General features: G+C 37.2%; 2 protein-coding genes across 2 annotated transcripts in view; one reads left to right on the plus strand and one right to left on the minus strand.

Moving 5' to 3' along the window:
• Positions 1–327: 327 nt before the first annotated feature.
• On the plus strand, positions 328–18566 carry eif4g2a (eukaryotic translation initiation factor 4, gamma 2a). Its single transcript, XM_056460796.1, has 21 exons — positions 328–337; positions 927–1035; positions 1253–1318; positions 2327–2452; positions 2712–2814; positions 4924–5055; positions 5141–5207; positions 5293–5444; positions 5526–5636; positions 5715–5897; positions 8809–8947; positions 9049–9185; positions 9273–9353; positions 9628–9756; positions 9832–9936; positions 10021–10236; positions 12542–12800; positions 15142–15346; positions 15429–15637; positions 15979–16100; positions 17458–18566. Exons 1-21 carry the CDS (start codon positions 328–330, stop codon positions 17521–17523), a joined length of 2727 nt encoding a protein of 908 aa, XP_056316771.1. The 3' UTR covers positions 17524–18566.
• A 4594-nt stretch (positions 18567–23160) lies between these two features.
• ctr9 (CTR9 homolog, Paf1/RNA polymerase II complex component) overlaps positions 23161–23869 on the minus strand; it is a 32352-nt gene continuing 31643 nt past the window's right edge. Inside the window, exon 23 of the mRNA XM_056462357.1 lies at positions 23161–23844. Coding sequence (XP_056318332.1) covers positions 23454–23844 — 391 coding nt within the window. The 3' untranslated portion in view covers positions 23161–23453. The remainder of the gene's footprint in view (positions 23845–23869) is intronic.

Genomic DNA, 23869 nt, shown 5'->3' on the forward strand with positions numbered 1-23869 from the left:
AAAATAAAAATCTTTTTCTTTTCTCATCTTTCTTCTTTTCTTTTTCGGTAACCCAACACCATCAAAGCTGAAGTTCTTTTAGAAAAGGTAAGCTTGTTCTCATCTAACGTTAGCCTAGGCTGCTGCTGCTGTAAAATGGCTCCGGTTACTCGCATGTTCTCGCTTTCTACCTTTGCTACACCCATAACACCTTACAGTCCGTTATCCCGCCGAGCTGACCGCTTTTACCAAGCTAAACCCAAAGCTTTAGCGCTGTGTGTGAGCTGTGTGTGTATTTATGTTAATTGTGTGGCTGTCCTGACTCCCTTTATGCTTCTTTATGAGAAAATGGCGTCTGGTTATTAGATCAGCTGTTCTATCGCACCACCCTGCCGGTAAACCGCACATTTGACTATAAACCGGCGGTTGTTACGCTAACAAGTGACCCGTTATCAAACTCAGTTCTTATGTTTAATTTCTGCTTCTTTGTTGAGCTCTATTTCAGCCTTAAATGTCTCAATCTAGTCAGGTTTCTTGTGTGTGATAATTAGCTTCAATGCTAATGCACGAGAGGAGATGTATGACAACAACTGAGTGTGTGATTTTAATTATTGTTCAACATCATCATAAAGTTTACATGGCGTTAAACCGTATAGATGTCATCCATAGCAAATGATAGCAAATAACTGAATGAGCACAAATATGATATCACAGGATTGCGGTTTAATAAATCAAGGTTCTTTTGTGAAATCTGAGCTCATGGCAGAGGCCTTGGGCTTTGTTCAGGTTTGATGGCAGCTTCTTACATTTTTAACAGCTTTTTATTTTTTTACAGCAACTAAAACAACCATTTGTTCTCTGCTTGATGTTTTGTTTTAAGTTCTTTGCTTGTCATTTCCATTATGGTGTGATTTTTGATGAATTAAAGTGCTTTTCTCTTTTCTCAGGCGTGTTTTACACCCCCACCCTTTCACTCTCATTCTTTTTGAGGATCTTTCATTGTCAAGCCGCCAAAGTGGAGAGTGTGATTGCAGAGGGGGGTGCTTCTCGTTTCAGGTACTCATTTTTCTTAAGTACTGTTTTTGATATAAGCGAATTAATGATTTTAGTTGAGGTTAAATTCGTGGTGAGGTACATACTGGTTGCATTTTAATAAAACTGATGGTCTGGCAGAACATCTCTAACATGGCTTTCTGTGAATGTTGATTTATAGAAATCTGAAATTAGAAATAGTTATATTAGTAGATATGAAAGATAATTTTCCCTGTTCTAGTGCTTCTTCGGGCGGAGGAGGAGGTAGGGGTGCAACTCAGCACTATCCCAAGTCTGTCGGCAACAGGTACATTTAGAGAGTTTGGTTTATTTGGGAGACATTAGACCACAGTACATTTTAAAATGTTCTTTTAATTAATTTGTATTAAAGCATGCTTTTTTTCTACAGAGGAACAAAGAGGCAATGTCTCCAAAAAAATGTAAATGACTAAAAATATACATAAGATGTTACTTGGTGTAAAATCAAAATGTACCATGTTAATTTTGCTAGCGCACATTATTCTTCAGTTAACAATTTAGGTGAACAAAAGAAAATGTTTCTTAATTCAGCATTTGGATTGGCGGTCCTCCTCTGCTGATGTCAGTTTGATGGCTTCAGCCACCATGTTCTTAACTATGCCCTTTTTACTGTTACTTTGGTATGATGGAATGATGTGCAACATACTAAAATAAGTCTCCACAACATCTGGTTCACACTGGCTCCAAGAGTTTGTTGATCTTTCAGATTTGTCAAAAAGCAGCCAGCAACAAAGTTCTGCACAAAATAAAATTTAATTGTAGTACTTTTTGTTTTCATAAATTAATTTTAAAACAAAGTTTCTAATGGATTTTGAAATTATTTATTAAAAATAATTTCAGTGCACTTTTTATTATGCTTATAATCTTGTGAAAATAAGTCCCTTTTATAAATACATCTGTACAAAGACCAAGAACACAGCATTTAGAAAACCTAAATGAACTAAAAAAAGATTCAATGAGCTGGTCAACAAAACCAAGTCCCACCATACATCCCATTTGAGATGTTTCACTCTGTCACAACTGTAAAGAATAGACTTCTGCAACTTCTGTTTCATGCTGACTTCAGTGTCTCAACTCAATTTTGTAGTCATGAAAACTAATTTCATAATTAAATGAACTAGTAAAATATATTGGTAGCTTGTCCCAAATTTAAACCGAAAATATTTTTGACACCTTGTGATTTAAATGTTGTTTATAGTATTTTAGTGGTTCATGTGACATTAGCAGCCCATTGAATCCTTTACAATGCAAGTGACTGTGTTGCATTGTTTTCTAGCGAGTTCCTGGGGAAAACCCCAGGGCCTAGCGTTCAGAGATGGGTTCCTTCACGAAGCACTAGACGAGATGTCAACTCCTCCAATGAAAAAGAACGACACGATGCAATCTTCAGAAAAGTGAGAGGGTAAGGCTCTGAAATTCATTTACAAATTCAAATTCATTTACAACTGCAAAGCTGTAGTTGATTTGACTTTCAAGAACAATAGATTATGCTGCTGATAGCAGATGAAATGATCTAGTCATACTGAAAAATTGCATAAAGGTAAAAATAAATATATCATACATTATGTACTTGGTTGCAAACGTAGTACAATTTTCTAAAATAAATGCTAGATGTTGGCTTTTACTAAAGAGATGACGGTTTTGTTTTCATGTCTTTCTAGCATACTTAATAAACTGACCCCTGAAAAGTTTGACAAGCTATGCCTTGAGCTCCTGAATGTGGGCGTAGATTCAAAGCTCGTCCTCAAAGGAATCATCTTGCTGGTGAGGATTTTTATTCACTTTACATTTTCACGCTACCAATATTGGTGAAATTCCTCAACACTTAATGCCAGTAGTTACTAACAAAATGCTATGATGATTTTAACATTACAATGAAATTGGAATGAACCGTTTAAAAAAAAAAAAAAAAAAAAAAAAAAAAAAGGTGGGGTTTTTGTCAGTTTATGATGGGCAAAGTCAAGTTATGCATTGCATTTTTCACTCCTTCAAGAAGCTATATCACTTCAGTATTTGTTACAATAGGATCCCTTAACTTTTTTTTTAGCACTTCTAAAGATAGTTATAATTTCATAACTGAATTATGTCTTAAACTTCAAGTAAGATGAAAATTCAAAGTGGCAGCAAAAAAAAGCTATTATTTAGTGATGAGGAGTGGCTATGTGCCTGCTCCAATATCTATCCCAAAAGTACTTCAATTTCAGTTCATGAGCAAAATTATAAATGTACTCACAGGATATATCTAACCCCACTTTGCCTCCAGAGAATATTTCCCAATTGTTCCCAGCTATGTTTCAAATGTAAGTTAGACATTGGTGCAGTGATTGTGACAATCAAAATTTACTGGAAATGTACTCAAAATGATTCAAAATAATTGGAAAGGCTTTTGCTTTGTCCCCAAAGGTATACCTTCTGAATTGTACATTGGAATGGTGTCTTGATCATTATAAGGAATGCAGTGTTTCCTCTAGGATTTTTTCCAGCTGTTGGAAAAACAGACTCTGTTGGATCTTTTACTCAGATCTATCAACTACCTGCGGCGTCGTTTCATTGACAAATGTCGTGAGCGCAATATTATAATTTGACATGGCATTCATGTAATACGAGCATGCGAATCTTTTGTGCGTTTATGTAACGAGTATATCTCCAACATTTATTAGATTTGCTAGCAATATTTGTGAATGTCTCCAATAGACCTACAGAGCGGCATTGATGGTCTTACTAAAGAGATCACCGTTTTGTCCTTGTGTCCTTCTAGTTTATTTAATAAACTGGTGAAATTCCTCAATCAATGCTAGTAGTTACTAGCATAATGCAATGATGATTTTTAACCTTATTCAAATTTAAAGGAGTGTTTAAAGTTAGTGGGGGGTTTTCAAGTCTGTTTAGCATGGGCAAAGTCAAGTCATGCATCTCATTTTTCACTCATTCAAGAAGTTATTTCACTTCTTTATACATTACAATAAGATCCCCTTTCCTTTTGTAGCACTTTTAAATGCTTCTAAAGACAATTAATAATTTAATAACTGAATTGAGCTATTTCCTAAACTAAGTAAGATGATAAAATTCAAAGCGGCAGCAAGTGTTGATAGAATGTAACTTGAAGTGTTTACATTGTTAAAGCTATTATTATATTCATGTATTGACCTATCGACTCCTTTATCAACTAGATTTTGTATACTTTGTTCGGTTGCAAACAATTTAATTGATTTATTAAAATGTAATGCTAGATGTTGGTTATTAAAGAGATCACTGTTTTTTTTTCAGTATCCTTCTAGCTTACTTAATAAACTTGTAAAATTCCTCAACACTTCCTCAACTAGTAGTTTTATAGCAAAATGCAATGATGATTTTAAAGTTACAATATAATTATTTCTAATTTTAATTTCTAATAAAAATTGTTTTTCAGTCAATTTATGATGGGCAAAGTCGAGTTACGCATTACAATTTTTTTTTTTTTTAAAGAACCTATTTCACTTCAGTATACGTGTGCTTTGTGTTAGCCTTTTTTTAATTTATTAAATTTGCATTTTTGGAGCTTTGGTGTTACCGCCTTTTTGAGTATGTATAAATGCATGCATATTGCACGTTTAGCATTTTGGCTGAGCACCTAGTTAAAGTGATATGAGTGTAATTTTTTTGTTTATTTTTTTACATCAGTAAATGTTGCAGTAAGACCTCTTTTGTAAGGGATTAATTTAAAGTTAATACCTGTATTGGGCTATTTTTTCTGAGTAAGAATTTAATTCCAGGCATCTCTTATTTCCAGCAGTGATAAAATCATTGAATTAACTTTTTTAAATCTGAAGTGTTGTGTAATTCTTAAAGCTTTAATTATATTGATATTGAACCATCTACTCCTTTCTCAACTAGATTGTAGACAAAGCCCTCGAAGAGCCGAAGTATAGCTCGCTATATGCTCAGCTATGTCTGCGTTTGGCAGAGGATGCACCAAACTTTGACGGCCCATCAACAGAGATCCAATCATCACAAAAGCAGAGCACTGTAAGAATTTGCCATTTTTATCTGTTTGCCTGAGGCTTCACAACACAAAGTACACTTATTCAATTATCTAATCGTGTTCCTACAGACATTCAGGAGACTTCTGATATCCAAACTTCAAGATGAATTTGAAAACCGCACCAGAAATGTTGACAGTATGTAGATTTCTGGAAGTGCCAGTATTATCTCAATACTGCTGATATGTCCTTTTACTTAATTTTTTTTTTTTCCCTTTGTAAGTCTATGATAAAAATGACAGCCCTCTCACCTCTGAGGAGGAGGAGCAGCGTGGCATTGCCAAGATCAAAATGCTGGGCAACATCAAATTCATTGGAGAACTTGGCAAGCTCGATCTCATTCATGAGTCTATCCTTCATAAATGCATCAAAACAGTGAGTCATTCATAAATAATCCATTTAAATACTGCTGTTCGCTCTCGGCCTTCATTCTAACGTGAACTCTCCTGATTGAAGCTTCTGGAAAAGAAGAAAAGAGTCCAACTTAAGGATATGGGGGAGGATTTGGAGTGCCTCTGTCAGATAATGAGAACCGTGGGGCCAAGGCTAGATCATGAGAAAGCCAAGGTAAGCTGCTTTAAGACTACCAGGACTTTGACTGCATTAAGGCGCAGTGGCATTTCCTAACACACTTTTCTCTTGCAGTCTTTAATGGATCAGTACTTCGGCCGTATGCGATCCTTAATGAACAACAAGGACTTGCCTGCTAGGATTCGATTCCTGCTTCAGGATACAGTGGAGCTGCGAGAGAACAACTGGGTGCCTCGGAAAGCTTTTATTGATAATGGACCTAAGACTATCAACCAGATCCGTCAGGATGCAGTAAAGGTCAGATCTTGCCCTTTAATTATTTCTTGACCCCCCCCCCCCCTTTTTTTTTTTGGATTAAATACTCCATTCAGACAGGTCCCATGAATGTAAGAGTTTTTTTAGATGTTAGTATCAGCATTGTTCGTTTTGTTTTTATAATATCTATAATCTAGTGCGCACACCAAAACGGTGATAATTCACATTTAGGAGACCTAAAATTGCTATAAACAAAGCTTGCAGTTTGTGACTTCCGCCTAAATAGATCAACGACTTTATTCACTACATTCAGTTTCTCGTCAAATCGTTACCAATAAAATGCTCTCTAGTATGACATGCCACGCCCCCCCTTCAGAACGCTTTTCATTTGATGCACTTGAACTCAACCACCCACTGGCAATAAAAAAATATAAATAAAAAAAACAAAAAACAAGACTGGTTACTCATGAAGCTAAGCAGGGCTGAGCCTGGTCAGTACCTGGATGGGAGACCATATGGGATATTAGGTTGCTGTTGGAAGTGGTGTTAGTGAGGCCAGTAGGGGGCACTCAATCTGCGGTCTGTGTGTCCTAATGCCCCAGTAAAGTGAAGGGTACACTATGACCCAATTCTAGCCCTTACCACTACCCCTTTTTTTGTGCGTTCCCGTAAAGGAGTAGGGGTGTCCCAAGTCTCTTTAGCTTCAAGGTGTCGGGGTAAAGGGAAGGGGTAAATAGCCCTTCGAACAAAGATTTTTTTTTTTTAGGACCACACTTGAAGCCAACGGGTATGTATCCCAGAATACACCACCGCAAACAGCAAGATCGCAGCACCCGGAAGTAAGGAGAGCCACAATTTATTTTATTTTTTTTTATATTTGTCATGATTCCAAATTTTTACAACATAAAAGCACGTTTTAATATTTTTATAACCACGTTTGTGTTTTACCATCATGCTTAAAAAAAAAAAAAAGCGCTAAAATAAAAACCGCTAAATTTCACAATCTATAATTCATAATCATAAGTCTTGTACAGCAGTACCACAACATTCTAACACGAAAACCCTGTCAGTAATGTCTAGTGGCTGGGAATGAGCTTTTTACAGTGTCTGGCATAATGTTAATGTTGATTTTGGTGTGTTTGCATGAATATGGTCACTGTGTGAATGCACAGTACAGTTACAATCTTATTGCCACATTACATCGTTATGATAACATGATATCGTTGCCTTCAGTGATTTTTTTTCCTAAAGATAAATACCAAAAAAATAACACAACTGGAATAACTACAGCAGTCGCGATCGTCTGATCTCATTTGAAGCAAGAGATCGCAATGACATATGATGACATGTGCAGGTGCTGTAGTGCTGTCCCAATTCTTAGGGGTACATTTTAAAGCCCTTCCCCTTCACCCTCTGTTTTAAGGGCCAAGAGGTAGGGGTACAAAAATAGAATTGGGATTGGGCCTATACTGTTAGTGGGTGCCGTCTTTCAAATAAGTCTTTAAACCAAGGTCCTGACTCTCTGTGGTCATAAAAATCCCATGGCACTTTTCGTAAAGAGTTAGGGGTGTACCCCTGGTGTCCTGTCCAAATTCCCTTCATTCACCCTTATCCATCATGGCCTCCCAATCATCCCCATCCACCGAATTGGCTCTTTACTGTCTCTCCACTCGACCTATTGCTGGTGTGCACACCGGCACCGTTGTCCTGTGGCTGCCATTGCATCATCCAAGTGGATGCTGCACACTGGTGGTGGAATGGGGAGACCTCCCTCTCATGATTGTGAAGCACTGTGGGTGTATGTCCATTCGTAATAAGTGCGCTATATAAATACATATTTCTTTAATACTATAGAAAGTTTACGTTTTTTTTTTTTTTCTGTTCATCCTGCCTCTGAATGATACATATTTAAATGGTGTTCATAAGTGCAGTGCTCCTGTTTGCAGTGGTAAGCCAGGAAATGCCATCACTGCTGTTCTTAAGTGCCACTTGCTGGCCTACTATTTAAGTCTCCTTCAGCCTGTTTGCTATTTCTTTCAGATGTTTTATATTGTAGGCCAAAGGTTTTACAAAACTAACACCAGAGCCTTCTAATTTTGCTTAGAATTTCAGAATTAAACAGTCTAAATTATATTTGAAAATGCTCTTGTCTATGCACATCTTTGTTTGGATCATGACTAACATGCAGTGGTTTCCTCTAATTATAAACGTGAAAAGAGCAAAGGCAAAGCTTTTTATTGAATGGTTTTTGTTTTTTATTTAAATCTTTTTATTTGATTTATTTCAATTTCACAAAGAAAAGTTCAGCAATTCAGCTTAAAACACATTTTCATAATTAAAAGGACAGTCTAGTTTTGTTAAACGTGAGAAAATCATCCCGTAACGGTCAAATCATGTGTCGCGTATTGTTGCATTATCAATCATACATGCGTAGTATAGAACATTTTGCAAGATGAGGGTTTTTCAGTGCTGCTCCCCTTTGGTGTATGTTGCATGGTGGTTAAACACACCTGTTAACACGAGGACAACTAGTACCACCAGAATGGTTCTGGAGCCTGTCCCAAACTGGCCTCTTTTTCATTTTGAAACCGTATTTTAGTCACCTGTTACATGTTGTTAGCATGTTACCGTAGACATTGGGGTTTCAAAACAATATTGTTACTTTAAAATTTGGTTCTATTTCAATATCAAAATCTCCGAAAATGTTCCTATTTTAAACCAATCACAGATTTTCCAAATTGTAAACACTTCCAATTTTTGGAAGGTTTTTAATTTATTTTTTATTTATTTTTGTGATCTGCAGTTTGTGGGTACGAATAATTCTATAAGCAAGGTGTTTGTGTCCTTAAGTTGTAAAAAACTATGTATTGCAGATGTATAAAAACAGGTTTACTTATCAGTATTATTATTATTATTTATTTTTATTTATTTATTATTTTTTTTATCCTTATAGGATTTGGGCGTTTTTATTCCACCTATGACTCAAGGAATAAGGACTGACTTCTTTCAAGAGAGTTCGTTCATGCCGACGAGAATAAAACCTGATCGAGAAACTCTTGGGGGATTAGCGGATATGTTTGGGCAGATGCCAGGTATGTCCTGAAGTCTATTGACATTTCAGGGGCAGGTGGTGCATGACTGGATTTGTACTGTGGTTCATTGCAACCTTAATAACAGTGTTGTCTGGTCTTAGGCAGTGGGATTGGAACTGGCCCCGGGGTCATTCAGGACAGGTATTCGCCAACCATGGGCCGCCGCACAAACCCTCTTTACAATGGGCACAGTGGCCACATGACTCCTGCACCTCAGCCTTTCATTAAATCCAACCAGGTAAATGCCAAGGCACCACATAATTGATGTTTCAGGGTATCGAAATGTTACTGGAACTAACAAGCATGTTTCACTTTGTCAAACCAGACTCATTCATCTCAACAGCAAGCTCAGTCCAAGGATATGCCACCACGATTCACTAAGAAAGGACAGCTAAATGCTGATGAGGTATGAACACATTTTATTTTGCATCAACTCAACAGCCTTTCAGTAGTTCTCATCAATAGAAATGTGTTGGGTGCAAAAATAAAAATTGAAGATTACAGTACAACAAAAGAATCCATTTTAAGTCAATGTTTTAGTTTTTCCAGATAACTAATTTTTTTTTTATTGTACTTCTATTTTTTGGGGTCGTAATTAGCCAAAGTGAATTTTAGAGAAGTGCCATGTGATCCACTTCTTCTTCGTCTTCATTATTCATTATTCATCCTTCCTATTTCAGATTAGCTTGAGACCGGCTCAGTCATTCATCTTGAACAAAAACCAAATGCCAAAGTTGCAGCCTCAGATCCCAACAATGATTCCTCCTAGTGCTCAACCTCCACGTACATCCACACCACCGCTGGGACAGGTAATGAAGACTATTTCGCAAAGGAACTGAGTCGGTTTCTTTTTAAAAGTGTATTTAACCCTACCCTTTGTTTAGCCACCACAGCTTGGGCTGAAAACAAATCCACCTCCAATCCAGGAGAAGCCACAGAAGACGATCAAGAAGCCACCTCCTGCTAAAGAGGAACTTCTTAAGATGACTGTATGTACCCTTTGACATCTTTTCATTGACGCTTGTCCACCAAAACATTTGAATGAGCCTCTCCTTGTAATTTTATTTGTACAGGAGACTGTGGTGACTTCGTTCCTGAGCAGCAAAAACATGAATGATGCTGTGAACGGGGTGCGGGAGATGAAGGCTCCCAAACACTTCCTACCTGAGATGTTGAGTAAGATGATCATCTGCTCACTGGAGAACCCAGATGAGGACCGAGAGCATGTCAGCACTCTGATCAACAAGCTCCGCGTGGAGGGACTGGTATCAGGAGAGAACTTTTTGCAGGTGTGTGTTTGAAGGATAATGTGGGTTGTCTGTATGTGGTTTATGTTCAGAACAAAAATTGAGCATGCATGGGTCCATTAAAAACCTTCTACTGTTACGCTTGGAAAAAACGGCATTGATTTGAAGTACATGGACCATTTGAAGTGGGTTAAACCCAACACAATACAAACATCATGGACATTTATAAACTGTGTTGCCAGGGAGGTGGTTTTCCTGCACAGTTTGGGCTATTTTAAAAGTTGTGGGGAAAAAATGTTGGTCTTTTTTTTTTTTTTTTTTTTTTTTAATGATGGTTATATATTCATCATAATGTGCTGAGGCTACAAACAACACAAAAATAATAATAGTATTAATAATAAAAACTAAATTGTTTGCTCCTGCTAACCATACCTGGCAACCCACATACTGCTGTATTTATGCCCAGATCTTAGAAAGTGACTTAATGTTTTCAAATTGTTGATTTGGTGTGTAGATGAACACAGGGCAGGAGCAAATAAAGACTGTCATTCAAAGAGAACAAGCTGGGAAATGAGCTAGAGCAGAAGTCTTTAATAAATATAACAAGGATCACTACAAAAAAAAAAAGCAAAACAAACCTGCTGCTATATAAACCGCAATGAATGTTTTCTCTGTACTGATAAAATCTGGTAAAAAGATGATCAAAATGAACCATGTATGTAGTGCTTTAACTGTAATTTCGTGAAGCTATAGAAATGATTGTGCACAACAAAAATAGTGACTTTAGTTTTTCTAAATTAATTTAGTTAGCAATCGTAAACCTTTAGGTTTGTGGGAATCCAGCAGTTGACTGACTGAATAAGGGGGAAAAATTAATACTTTTCCTTTCCTTTGGAAAGATTTTGAGCTGTTATTAGGCTGTAACATTTCCTTGCACTTGGCAACCCTGTTTATATGTTACTAGCTACGTTTCTATCCACCTATTTTTATGTGAATTTTGGATATGCGCATAAAAAAAACGGTTGACCGAAACGCCAAGATGCGCATACATTTTGAAAATGCTCTTCAATATATGTGCATAACTAAGTAGGATTTTGGTCATTCTAAAATGCCTTGACCGTCTCAGTATTAGTGTTATTATATTATTAATGACCTCCAGAATCAAGAGTGTCAATGCTTCGCGCCTCACGCCTTAACGCTACCGCGCATTCACTGTTTGTTAGGATTGCCTTCTGAGGCACTAGTAATTTATTTAATGATTAAAAGATGCACGCAGCTTATCGCAGCAAATTCCATTTTAATGTTGATATTTAGCACCAATTAATCGAAGTGATGATTTTGTTCTCTTTGGTTGGATGTAAACGCTGCTTTATTCGCAAGTCTTTTATGCAATCCAGTTTTGCGCATTTTTGGAGAAGCATAGCTAATGTTGGCCTTTTCTCCAGATTTTCTTTTGTGCAATCATGCACGTTTGGGAAGAAAATGACACTTGCAGTAACAAACTCTTTGCTCACATGGATGCAACATCAGCAATTAACTTTGTATGCTAATCATTGCATTTAATCAAATCTTTCTAGATTTCTAGATCATTTCAATTTGTGGTTACTGGCTCCCCTAGTATGTCGACACACCAATCACATTTAAGGCCCCGGTATACTTCAAAAATAATCGGTCATTTCGAACAAAATCTGGCAACAACGAAGTTCTTTTGAGTTTGTTTTGGCAGTTCGAAATGGCTCACCAAAGCAAACTTTTTGGGGAATTCATTTTGTTCCTAAACCTCTTTTTTTGAGCCACCATTGGTCATTGTGTCATGGAGCTCCATCTTTGATGTGCTCCGTATTCTCCAAGTTCATAGTCTGACAGCAGAATAAGTCCAGCATTACACCAAATTAGCAACTTGAATGCACTGGGGGGGTCGAGTAGCAGAGCTGGTAGAGATCCGCACCTGTACTATCGCCTGTGGAAAGACTCTGTCTGATGCTTAACCCTCAAAGAGGCACAATCATGTCATGCCACATCTGATAAAGTTCTAAACCTTGTTCCAATCGGTGTCCGATAACGGCAAAATTAAAGCCATGTGACATGGTGCTTTTTGCTGGAGAAGGCCGTTTACTAGGTGTTTATGATCTGTTATTATCTCTCGTTGTGTTTGGCAGTATTAAAGCAGCATAACACTCTGCCTACTGCTGAACGGGAGTGTTGGAAATGGTATAACATCACTTAGACTTTTGCCTTCAAATGAAGAACAAAAAAAAACACTTTGTTTGAAGGATACCGAAGCCTTTACTCTCGCTGCATCTGAACTCAAACTGAGGGTGTTTTCTAACATAACATTTTTCTCCAGGCTTTCCTCAATGTTCTGGACCAGTGTCCCAAGATTGAGTTGGATGTTCCTTTGGTAAAGTCTTACCTGGCTCAGTTTGCTGCCCGGGCAATCATTGCTGAACTCGTGAGCATGGCTGAGTTGGCTCATCCGCTGGAGAACGGCACACACTTCCCTCTTTTCCTCCTCTGCTTGCAGCAAATGGCCAAACTAAAAGATCGGGAGTGGCTGACTGACCTCTTCCAGCAGAGTAAGGTCAACATGCAGAAGATGCTGCCAGGTTGGTGCTTTTGTATATGTTGTATATCGTTCTTGTTATCTTGCATCATCATTCTGGTCCTTTTGAAAACCTATAAGGAAATTGACTGTATTATGTTAATGATACCTTTTGAAAACTGTATTTCTAAATGCTTTGTAACTAGGGCTGCACAATAGATCAGAGAATGCAATATCCATATCACAGAAAAGTGCAATAAATAGTTAATCATATGCCAAGCATTTGTATTCATAGCATTTTAAAGTCTTAATGTTTGCGCACATTTGTTTTGTTAATTGACTTTGAAATATATCGATTACCTGTTTTATCATTACATAAAATATATTTTTTTATTCAGAGTTCATACGGTCATGGAATTTTGACGTGGCATTTTCCAGGCCTGGAAAAGTTTTAGAATAAAAAGGAAAATCCCACAAAGTTTTGCAAGTCATAGAAATTAGTTTAACAAATATACTTCAAGTATACTTGAATTAGGGCTGCACAATATATTGGAAAAATCTGACATTACGATATTTTGTATTTCTGTGATTTATATATTGCGATGTGAATACAATTTCACCAGATGATTAAACGGGTTAATTTGGATTAATTGAGGGGATTTTGTAGAGGAGCGAATCTCGAATAATAAATTACAAGCATAGAAAAAATATAGCAAAGACAAAAGTGAATTTATTTAATCTTTATTAAAGTTACAAAACATTTCTTGTGGCTGGATGTTTTAAAATTTGAAACGTTCACACAGTCACAGGCCTTAAAGGGACAGTTCACTCAAAGATTAAAATGTACTCCGTTTACTCACACTTCACTTGTTTCAATACTAAATGGGGAAAAAAGGAAACCCATAAATGTGTGAAACAAGTGAAGGGTGTAATGAAAAGTAATTTTTAGGTGAACTATATCTTTAAAAATGCATGCAGATGATAAACTTTTACTCCATTATGATTGAACTATAATCCCAACATTGCATATCTTGCGATGTGACTATTGCGGATGCACACATTGTGAAATTGATGCTGAAGTTATACATTGTGCAGCCCTAACTTGAATACAGGTTAGTTATCTTTACTTTTCTGTCCTTGGCCAAAAACTTGCTCTCACAGTGTTAGTGCTGTGTAACCATTATCAAAATCTTTTTTGCATAGATATTTAAACAAAAAATAGATTGTTGCGTGTCCTATGATATGCTGTAATTAGAATGTTTTTTTTTTTTTTTTTTTTTTATTATTATTTATCATGTATATGTAGACATTACATGAAACATTACGTCATGAAAATGTGCTTAAGTTCTGGAAAAGTCATGGGATTTTAGTAAAAATGTGTATGAACCCTGTTTATTGCTGATAAAGCATTTTTTAGGGTTAGTTGTATCATAATAATGGTATTTATCCTATACATAAGGATATTTCTTGTGACAGAATAACAAAGTATTTAACAACCCATCAACTGAAAACAGCATTGTTTCATTTTGTTGAAAAGAGATTATCTAACTATCTATCTATATATATATATATTTTTTTATGTCACTTTAAAATTGAGAAATTGGTAAAGTCAACCCCAAATCTAATGTTTACACAGTTGATGGGAAAACAAATTTTCTGCACTAAATAGACTCATTACAGACATAACCTGTCATCAGAGGAGCTTTAACGAAGCATCACTGTTTCATTCAGTAATTTCAGCCAAAACCAAGAATTCACTTTCAGGCATAATATTTTCAGTGGCTGAAACTTAAACCTGTTACTAGCTATGTTTCCATCCTCCTATTTTTATGCGCATTTTGGATATGCGCATAAAAAAATTGGTAGAAAGAAATGCCAAGATGCGTATAAGTTATAAAAATGAGCAAAAAAACAACTACACATAACTGAATGGGATAAAGTTTTTATTCGATAAGAAAGGATGGCCTTAAACTACGATAGAAACCCTTTACCGAACAAATTTCAGTATGCGCATTGTCATGTGTGTTTTTTTTTTTTTTTTTTTTTTTTTTTTTTTTTTTTTTTTTTTTGTTTAAGAGATCATGTGGTGATAAAAAATGTGTGTGAATGGCCAAACCAGCAGGCTGAGCACATTGTAAAACATCTGAAATGTTGTTTTGGTCATTCTAAAACGCCTTAACCATTTCAGTATTAGTGTTTTTATATTATTAATGACCGTCAGAAATGTCAAGTGTCTGCGCTCTGCTTCAAACGCCACCACGTGTTCATTGCGTGTCTGCATACGGTCTTCTGAGGCACAAGTTATTTATTAAATAAAGAAAAGATTGACGCAATTCTTATCACTGTATGCTGGAAAATTTTTTTGGACTTCATGATATCCCCCATATTACTGTCTCTTCCACCAGAAATTGATCAAAACAAAGATCGCATGTTGGAGATTTTAGAGGGGAAGGGCCTGAGCTTCTTATTCCCTCTCATGAAGCTGGAGAAAGAGCTGCTGAAGCAGATTAAAGCAGATCCTGCCCCGCAGACCATCTACAAGTGGATAAAGGACAACATTTCTCCCAAACTGCACACCGATAGGGGGTTCGTTAACATTCTGATGACCAGGTATGGTTGACTGTTAAAAACCGAAAGACATTTGTTAAGGTTAATTCGGTTTACACTTGGTTTAACCTCTCAATTCTTCCAGCTTTTTGCAGTATATTTTCCATGAGGTGTATGCCACTGATGATGAAGAGCAGTTATCTGCACCTACGAAAGAGCAGCTCGACCAGGAGAAGCAGCTGCTCCTTGCCTTCAAACCGGTGATGCAAAAATTCCTGCATGATCATGTGGAGCTACAAGTCAGTGCCCTCTATGCACTGCAAGTCCATTGCAATGCACATGCTTTTCCTAAAGGTATGTAAACGTTTTCAGATTAGAAATTGTGTTTTTTTTTTTTTTTTTTTTTTTTTTTTTTAAATATACATTTTAGTTTTGTGATTTATAGATGGGGAAAATGTATAGATTTAAGTTATTCCTATAGTCTTTAAATATAAATGTTTTTTTTTTTGTTTTGTTTTTTTTTTTGATACCATCAATCAGTCGTAGAAGTAGTGGTTATTTGATTAAATTACTAAAGTGTTCTTTATACATTTTATAGTACAATTTGTTTTTTTTAAGTAAATAAAAATATCAGAACAGTCAAATTTGTAAAGAGTTATTTTAAATAAGGATTTTCTCCCTCGTTATTTTTGTAGGAATGTTACTGCGTTACTTTGTCAACTTTTATGATATGGAGATCATTGAAGAAGAGGCCTTCTTAGCATGGAAAGAAGACATTTCCCAGGAGTTTCCTGGGAAAGGGAAAGCATTGTTCCAGGTAAAGAGCAACATGTTCAATCCTCTGACTGCAGTAATCAATGATACCCTTTCACCAGGATTCTTTGTCTGTGGATTACTCTGTTAGCTGCATTATTGTTGTCGATTAAGATAATCCAGAATAGCTATCCATATCTATTCATCCAGCAGTATCTATCCATGAGCAATTATCCTGGATGATAGATAGATGGATGCTGACCAAAAGTTGTATCTTTCTATCTGTCTGTCTGCCTGCTCAAAAATGGGTGGATAGTAGACATGTAATGGATCACAACCTACAGTTCGGAACACATGTGACCCATGGATTAATAACTTTTTTGTACTTGTAGGTTAATCCAACATTTTATAACATTTGCAGAGAGATCACCTCCCGCGTCATTCAAATAACGTGTATGAAAGCATTTTGTCTTCCCTGTAAAAAATAATGAAGGAAAAAGTTGTGGTGGGACCTAAATGCTTTCTTAGGTTATTAAAAGGGTTTCTGTCACTGTTTGTTTAGCCTGCATTAATGCATTCAGTGTAAAGCTACACAATTAAACATTATAAGATGGTCATGTCAGTTCAAACCTGCGCAACATGAATGATAATGATTTGCGTATGTTTATCAATCCTTTAAAGCGTTGCATTCAAATCTGCGCTTGATCGAGAGATTGTTTTTACACTTTCAGTTCGTTACAAACAATTAAATATCGCATAAGAACTGGGATAACGGTTTATAGTTCAGATATAAACACTGATGTTTATGGTGAAGATTAAATTCCCCGTTTAATGGAACTTAACTCTGGTGAATGTTGTAGCAATTACATTGTATAACCCAATAGGTGGCGCCAAACAACCATCAAAATGATGTCGCTAAATCAATAGTATCTGGATGCAGCTTTTATGATGCAAGCTGAAATTGCATCACTCAGCGACGCAATGTCAGACACAGTGCACTCAATGGAGTGAGTGATGTCACTGTGATGGGTGGGGTTACCTGAGCGTATTGAAAAGCATTGGATGTAGCTCAGATTAAGTTTGTGAATTGTTGAATCATGACTTGAAAATAAATGTTGTACAAGATGTTATATTTCTATATTTAGCATTCTCCACAACAGCAGCAAAGATCATTTTTAGTATTTTATATTATCCTTTTATTCAGCGGGGTTCTGTTTGTTTAAGCCAATGGTTTTTGCAGTAATATTTTTGTATAAATGGTAAGCAAATTACATTTGTCGTCTCCCTTTTTTGCTGATCTGTAAAATGGTCCAATCCGTGACTCAACCATAGTGTGATCCGAATCATGAGATTTGTGATCCGTTACATAACTAGTGGATAGAAGCATGGCTATTGACACAATCTCTGTTTCTGTTGTTCAGGTGAACCAGTGGCTCATGTGGCTGGAGACTGCAGAAGAGGAGGAGTCCGAGGAGGAAGCTGACTAAACAACCAGCCAAAGCCTTTCACCTTCATTTACTGCCGCACTTCATTCCATGCCGCTGTTTTCTGCAGTGTCAAGCCAACGTATTACTTCACGCTTCTCTTCGACCTCATCGTTTAAGCATGTAATGACTAGCATCTGTTAAACCCACCACAGATAAACGGTATTAGCAGCTTAAAACTGCATCTTTTTTTTTTTTTATTATTATTATTATACATTTGTTTTGCTTTTAAGAAACCTGTATTTGCAAGAGCCTTTTCTGCTGCTGTTCCTTTCAGCACAAAACTATAGAAATGCACTTTTGCTCAGTGTCATATTTGAGTTGCTGCAATATATATATTCTCTTTTGTTTGTTACAACGGATCCTCAGTAATCATCGGTTACCATGATGTTTAGTCGATGCTTTCGTACCTCACAGTACTGGGTGTTTATTATGCTGTGTGTAATGGAGTCTAATGAAAACTCTCCATCTGCAAGGTGCTCGAGTCTGTGGAGAAAAAAAAAATGGTTTACTTTCCTGTTGTTTGACTGTACTTTTTTTGCCCTCCCCTCCTATTTCTTATAATAATGATCAAAGCCATTTGGGAGAGATGAATTATGCGGCCTTTTTCTTTCTTTTCATCCCCCTCCGCTACTTGTCAAGCTGATACTTGAATTATTCTTCTTTTTCTTTACAGCATGTTCAGGGAATACCAAACACAGCCTGTTTAGATGCAACGATTTGATCCAAACAGAAATGTGTAATTTTTTTAAAATGCATTTTAATTGGTAAAAAAATAAATAAATAAAGATGAAACGAGATGAGAAATTTGGTATGGATGTTCAATTTCTGAATCGCGGTTTTACTAACTTTCATGTGTGCCCATGATGTCTGTATTTATTTAATCATGAGGGGGAAAAAATGAAGCTTTATCATTAGGTAGGAGCCGCTCTTGTGTGGCGTCTGTACGATGATTTGCTATTTAAAAAGTGTTACTGTAAGGTGTACGAGCTCAGAATGTTCAGTGTACCACTGTTGCTTTCAATAAAGTTACACACCAGCATTTATTTGGCCTTATTTCATGTGTTCTTTGGTATTAATATGTGGAACAAAGAACATTCGTTGTGTCAGCAACCTTACATTTTCTTGTAGTTCATATTCTACTTTAAGATTAAGTTTATTATTAATCTGGAGACAGTTTTCAACTTGTCAGATTTATAAGATGACATTTTAAAGCCTCAATGTGAGTCCGGTGTTTGTCTTTGAACACTGAGCTCTGTTTTTCTTCTGTATGCTTGGATTGTGGTTGGTTGGCACATGAATCAAAATATGCAGATTTTTGTCAGTGTTTCTCAATCTTCAGGAATGAATAAAAACAATGCCCTGATAAGAAATGAAATATACAAACATCTTATGGTTATATTAAGTAGAAATATAGTTACTGAAATGGTTAATGAGGCGGTCATAAAAATGACGCCTCATGATGTAATTTTTAAAGTTAATTTTCTCTAGTTCTTATGTATTTCTCATTCGTATTGTGCAATGCTTTCCATAGGTAGGCTTTTATTGTATTATTGATGCCATGTTGGAAACCTTTTTTATAATGTGTGATTAAAAAATCATCTAAAGAATTGTTTGTCGACTGGGTCGCGTCGTGTTTTTGATTTTTTTTATTTTTTTTTTAAGTACCTCAGAAAAAACAAACTGTACACAATTTATGAGGTTAGATGATATATCGTGTTCCTATACATGTCAGTGTTGTTATTCTACAGTAATTTTCATTGTAAAATGTAAAACTCACCTCAGAATAAAGAACTTTGCTGACCTGTCAGGTCTTCGCGCGCAATTTCCGGCCGCGCGCTTTATATGGTAGGTTTGATTTTGATACTGAAACATTATTTTTGATTGAAAATGTAATCAATACGTAATCCCTACCCCTAAACTAAATCTTAACGGTAAATTATTCCCAAAATCAGAAGGGAATAATAGTTAGATAACAACAATGTAGACGACCGCCCTAATTGTAAGCCCAAATTTAACATAAACTGATTGGAATGTTGTTCCACGGCCTATTTGTTCATCCAAGAACGTGTCCTGCTTGGTGAAATCCCACTAATCCTTTAGCGTGAAAAGTAAATAACAAAAAAGTACCAATATTATTGCTTTATACTGATACTGGCATCAGATTATATGCATCCAGATATCATTATTTTAACCAGGAGCAGTTTCTGTTTTAATAATGTTGATATATTTTTGTAGCACTGAAATTGCACTATGGGATTATAGGCCGATACAAAACAGTGTTATTTTATATTTTTCTTATACCAGTTTAACTTTAAAGTGTAAAGAAAAACTAGTAACTGCAGCTACAATGTAGTCCTAGTCATATTCAGAAATGGCAGAACATTTTTTGTGAATTTAATTAGCTTTTTAATATGATTTGATTATATCCCTACAGAAAAAAAAACTGCTTAAACCAGCCTAGGCTGGTTGGCTGGTTTTAGCTGGTAAACCAGGCTGGTTTTAGAGGGAGTTTGGCCACTTGCAGGCTGGATTCCAGCCATTTCCAGCCTGGTCTTAGCTGGTCAGGCTGGGAAATGAACAGCTAAAACCAGCTTGACCAGCCTAGCCAGGCTGGGAATCCAGCCAAAACCAGCTATGTCCAGCTTAAACCAGGCTGGTCAAGCTGGTTTTAGCTGGTCATTTTCCAGCCTGACAAGCTAAGACCAGCCTGAAAGGGGCCAAAACCCCTCTAAAACCAGGCTGGTCAACCAGCCTAGGCTGGTTTAAGCTGTTTTTTTCAGTAGGGATGCTTAGGAGTTGGCTCGAATTTAGAAAAAAAAAAGTGGGTCCATGGTAAAACCATTTGAGAACTTCCACCTCAGGCATGTAGACTAGGGTTGGTTCGAAAGTCCACCCCACTCGCAAATCTTTTGGCCTAATGTTTAGGCAAAAGAGCCTTTAAGGCAGAATTTGGCCTTTACATGTGGTTGTTGTTCCATTTTTGACTGCTATGCCAACAATAATTGTGAAAATCACAGAAAGATGAAGGCTTTAAAACAAAATATATTTTTATTTATTCAAGTGGCCAATTATTTAATTAGTTTACACTTAGTTTAAAACAAGTTTTACCAGATTCCTAATTTTATTAATTTTTTAAAAGATTTTTTAAATGATGGATGATAAATTTGTATTTAAAAAACGCATGATTTTATAGTGTACAAAGTTAAAATGCAAAGAAATAAACAGTAATTTGATGGCCTGCCGCATTTGTTATTTGTGATTTCATATACACATTACCACAATTTATATCATTATAAAGATAATCGTGTTTATATAAACACTATAAATGAGGAGGACTTCTCTCCTCAAACCCCAGGTCTGAATGCAGACACAGTGGATAGCAGTGCAGCAGTGCAGTCTCTTTCTCTGTTTCAACCATTAGCCCTGCCGGTAATCTGGAGGATTTTAAACATATTGCGAACACAGCAGCACGGATATAGGCGATGTGTCTGAATGGGAACGAACTCAACTAATAAAAGACAAAGTCTGCCATTCTCCAAATTTCGTACAGCTCTCTTGACAAAAATGCTTGCTAAACACAAACAGCTTTGCTGTATCGGCCCTGACAGAACCACAGGGAAAAACATGCAACAAATCCTGTGGATCATGGAAACAAACATATACGACTCTTCATGAACGGTAATTACTGTGTTCTGTATGCAGAGTCCGTGGACGCGGTCTCACCCAGTCATTGGTTCTCACAGCTTGGCAGGTCTGCCTTGGCTTCGGAAAACACGTGCTGTCATGAATAATGAAGAAGCAGGGTCTTCTCAAAGGATAAGAAAACTCAGATATGAATAATAATGAGAAACTGATGCATCTACACTCCACTAGCAGATTCATGCCACATCACTGATTTTAATCTCGCCACAAAAATTATTTTAAACCCAGAAGATGAAATTAGCTGACAAAAGCTCCAAATTATCCAGTGTTCCCCACAATTAAAGCTAGCAGGTGCTAACGTGGTCTTAACTGATGCTCAACACACACAAATCTGTTAAAATCTCAAAAAAAGTACTCCAGGGTGTCTTGAAACTTTAAAATGTCACTAAAATGCGGTATTTAAACCTCATAATTGAACAGCAAATGAGGCGAATAACTGCAAAAAAGGTCCACCTTTTCAGAAAAAATACCCCCCCCACCACCTTTCAAAAGGCTGGCTATGGGCCTGCAGCTATCCTGTAATCGTTTTATTCATCCGAATCAATCATATACTTTTAAATATATTAAGTGGGATGGCACGAATGTGTCGCTAGCTACCATTTTTGGAAAGTAAATTTGCCTGTTATTGATGTTTTAGGAGGGGCAGCATGGTGGCGCAGTGGGTAGCACAATCACCTCACAGTAAGAAGGTCGCTGTATCGAGCCCCCGCTGGGTCAGCTGGTGTTTCTGTGTGGAGTTTGCATGTTCTCCCCACGTTCGCGTGGGTTTCCTCCGGGTGCTCCGGTTTCCCCTACAAGTCTAAAGACATGTGGTATAGGTGAATTGGGTAAGCTATATTGGCCTTAGTCTATGTGTGTATGGATGTTTCCCAGTGATGGGTTGCAGCTGGAAGGGCATCCGCTGTGTAAAACATATGCTGGATAAGTTGGCGGTTCATTCTGCAGTGGCAATCCCAGATTAATAAAGGGACTAAGCTGAAAAGAAAATGAATGAATGATCTTATAGGAACTGGGGATCATAGCTAAATGAGCACAGTGATGTGTGGGTCCAGTTGCCAAAGCAGTTTAGAACCACTGCCCCAAACTATCTTATTCATTCAGTTATTATATTAAATAAATTGCTACTGAAATGGATATTTAATTTCATCAACAACACATTTGATCCATTAAAAGTAGCAGTAGAGACATTTTCAAAACTTCACACTTAGCTGATGATTGATAATAAAGCTTGCTTGGCATGCTGTCCCAGGAGAGAGCCCTGAGCTTATGAGATCTTCGAGCCCTGGGCTCCCTCCTGTTTGCAGGGCGAGAGGGGAGTTTGAGCTCAGGTAGATCTCGATGAACTCCCCCGGCTTATTTCTAGCTAAATGACGGATATGAATGACTGAGAAGTGTACTTGCTAATAGCTTCAGAATCAGAAAGAGCTTTATTGCCAGGTATGTTCACACACATACAAGGAAGTTGTTTTCGTGACAGAGCTTCTACATAGCTTGGCTATGGTATTAATTTTGTGTGTTCAATTTACTTAAGTTTCGTGTTTTTGGACTGTGGGAGGAAACCGAAGAACCAGAGGAAAACCCATGCGAGCCCGGGGAGAACAAGCAAACTCTGCACAGAAATGTCATCTGGTTTAGTAGGGACTTTAACTAGAGGCATTCTTGCATTGAGGCAACAGTGCTAACCACTGGGCCACCATGTCGCCCATCTGGAAAGGAGGGTGAATAGGGGTGGGTGGGTAGGGGGTGGTTCTTCAAGACGAGGATAATGAGATAAGAAAAACTCTGGTTATTTATATTGAGTTAGGAATAATCTGATTGGAGGATCGATCATGAGCTGATGCGGGAACAGCTGAGAACAATCATAAGCACGTGATCCTCTCGAAATTAATTTAGAAATAAACTTCACTTAAAATCAATCGAATCCTGAACTAAGTCTTCTCATTCTGTTTCAAAATATTTTATTCAAAGGTTATTTCATATTGTACACCAACTCTGAACCACAGTGTGTGATTGTCCCTTAAAGACCACAGAGCACATTAGAAGCTGTGATAATCAACAGAAAAGCGTTTCATTTCATACTCAAAAGACTGAACGACAAAAGAAAACGTTCTCGTTGGAAAAATAAAACAACAAAACGAAAACTCCAGAAACATTATTCAGGAAGACGCACGACTACAAACGCTATGATCTGAACATGACAAGATTTTTTAGTTTTCTTTGTCCTGGATTTAGTCACTGTCCTCATCAGATCCCCTGTTGGAGGCCTCGTTGTTGGACCCGGAGTCATTATCAGATCTCTGTGGAGAGCCTTCGTTTTCGGACCCGCGGTCAGATGCGGCGGCGGCCGGAGACCCGGCGGGAGATTCATCATCAGAGGCGTCAGAGCGGCTCTTCTTGCTCTCGTTGTCGGACTGCTCTGAATCAGACTGTGGTCGTGGTCTCCTCCTCTTCACAGGCCGTTCGCTGCCGGACTCGTCGTCTGAGTTCGCGGAGCGCTGTGGAGGGCTGCCCGCCTCACTGCCTGACTGATTCCGGCCTTCATTAGAATCGCTGTCAGAGACGATGCGTTTCCTGGGGGCTTCCTCGTCATCTGAACCGGAGCCGCTGTCTCTGGCATTTCTGGACAGAAAAAGAGGAGGGGTTA

The sequence above is a fragment of the Danio aesculapii genome, chromosome 7 (assembly GCF_903798145.1).
Source record: "Danio aesculapii chromosome 7, fDanAes4.1, whole genome shotgun sequence".
NCBI lineage: Eukaryota > Metazoa > Chordata > Actinopteri > Cypriniformes > Danionidae > Danio > Danio aesculapii.

What these genes read in the sequence shown, in the direction of transcription:
- eif4g2a (XM_056460796.1), top strand. An exon ending in CCCAAGTCTGTCGGCAACAG is followed by an intron (nt 1,319 to 2,326) that starts GTACATTTAGAG and finishes ATTGTTTTCTAG; the next exon opens with CGAGTTCCTGGGGAAAACCC. An exon ending in CCGCACCAGAAATGTTGACA is followed by an intron (nt 5,208 to 5,292) that starts GTATGTAGATTT and finishes TCCCTTTGTAAG; the next exon opens with TCTATGATAAAAATGACAGC.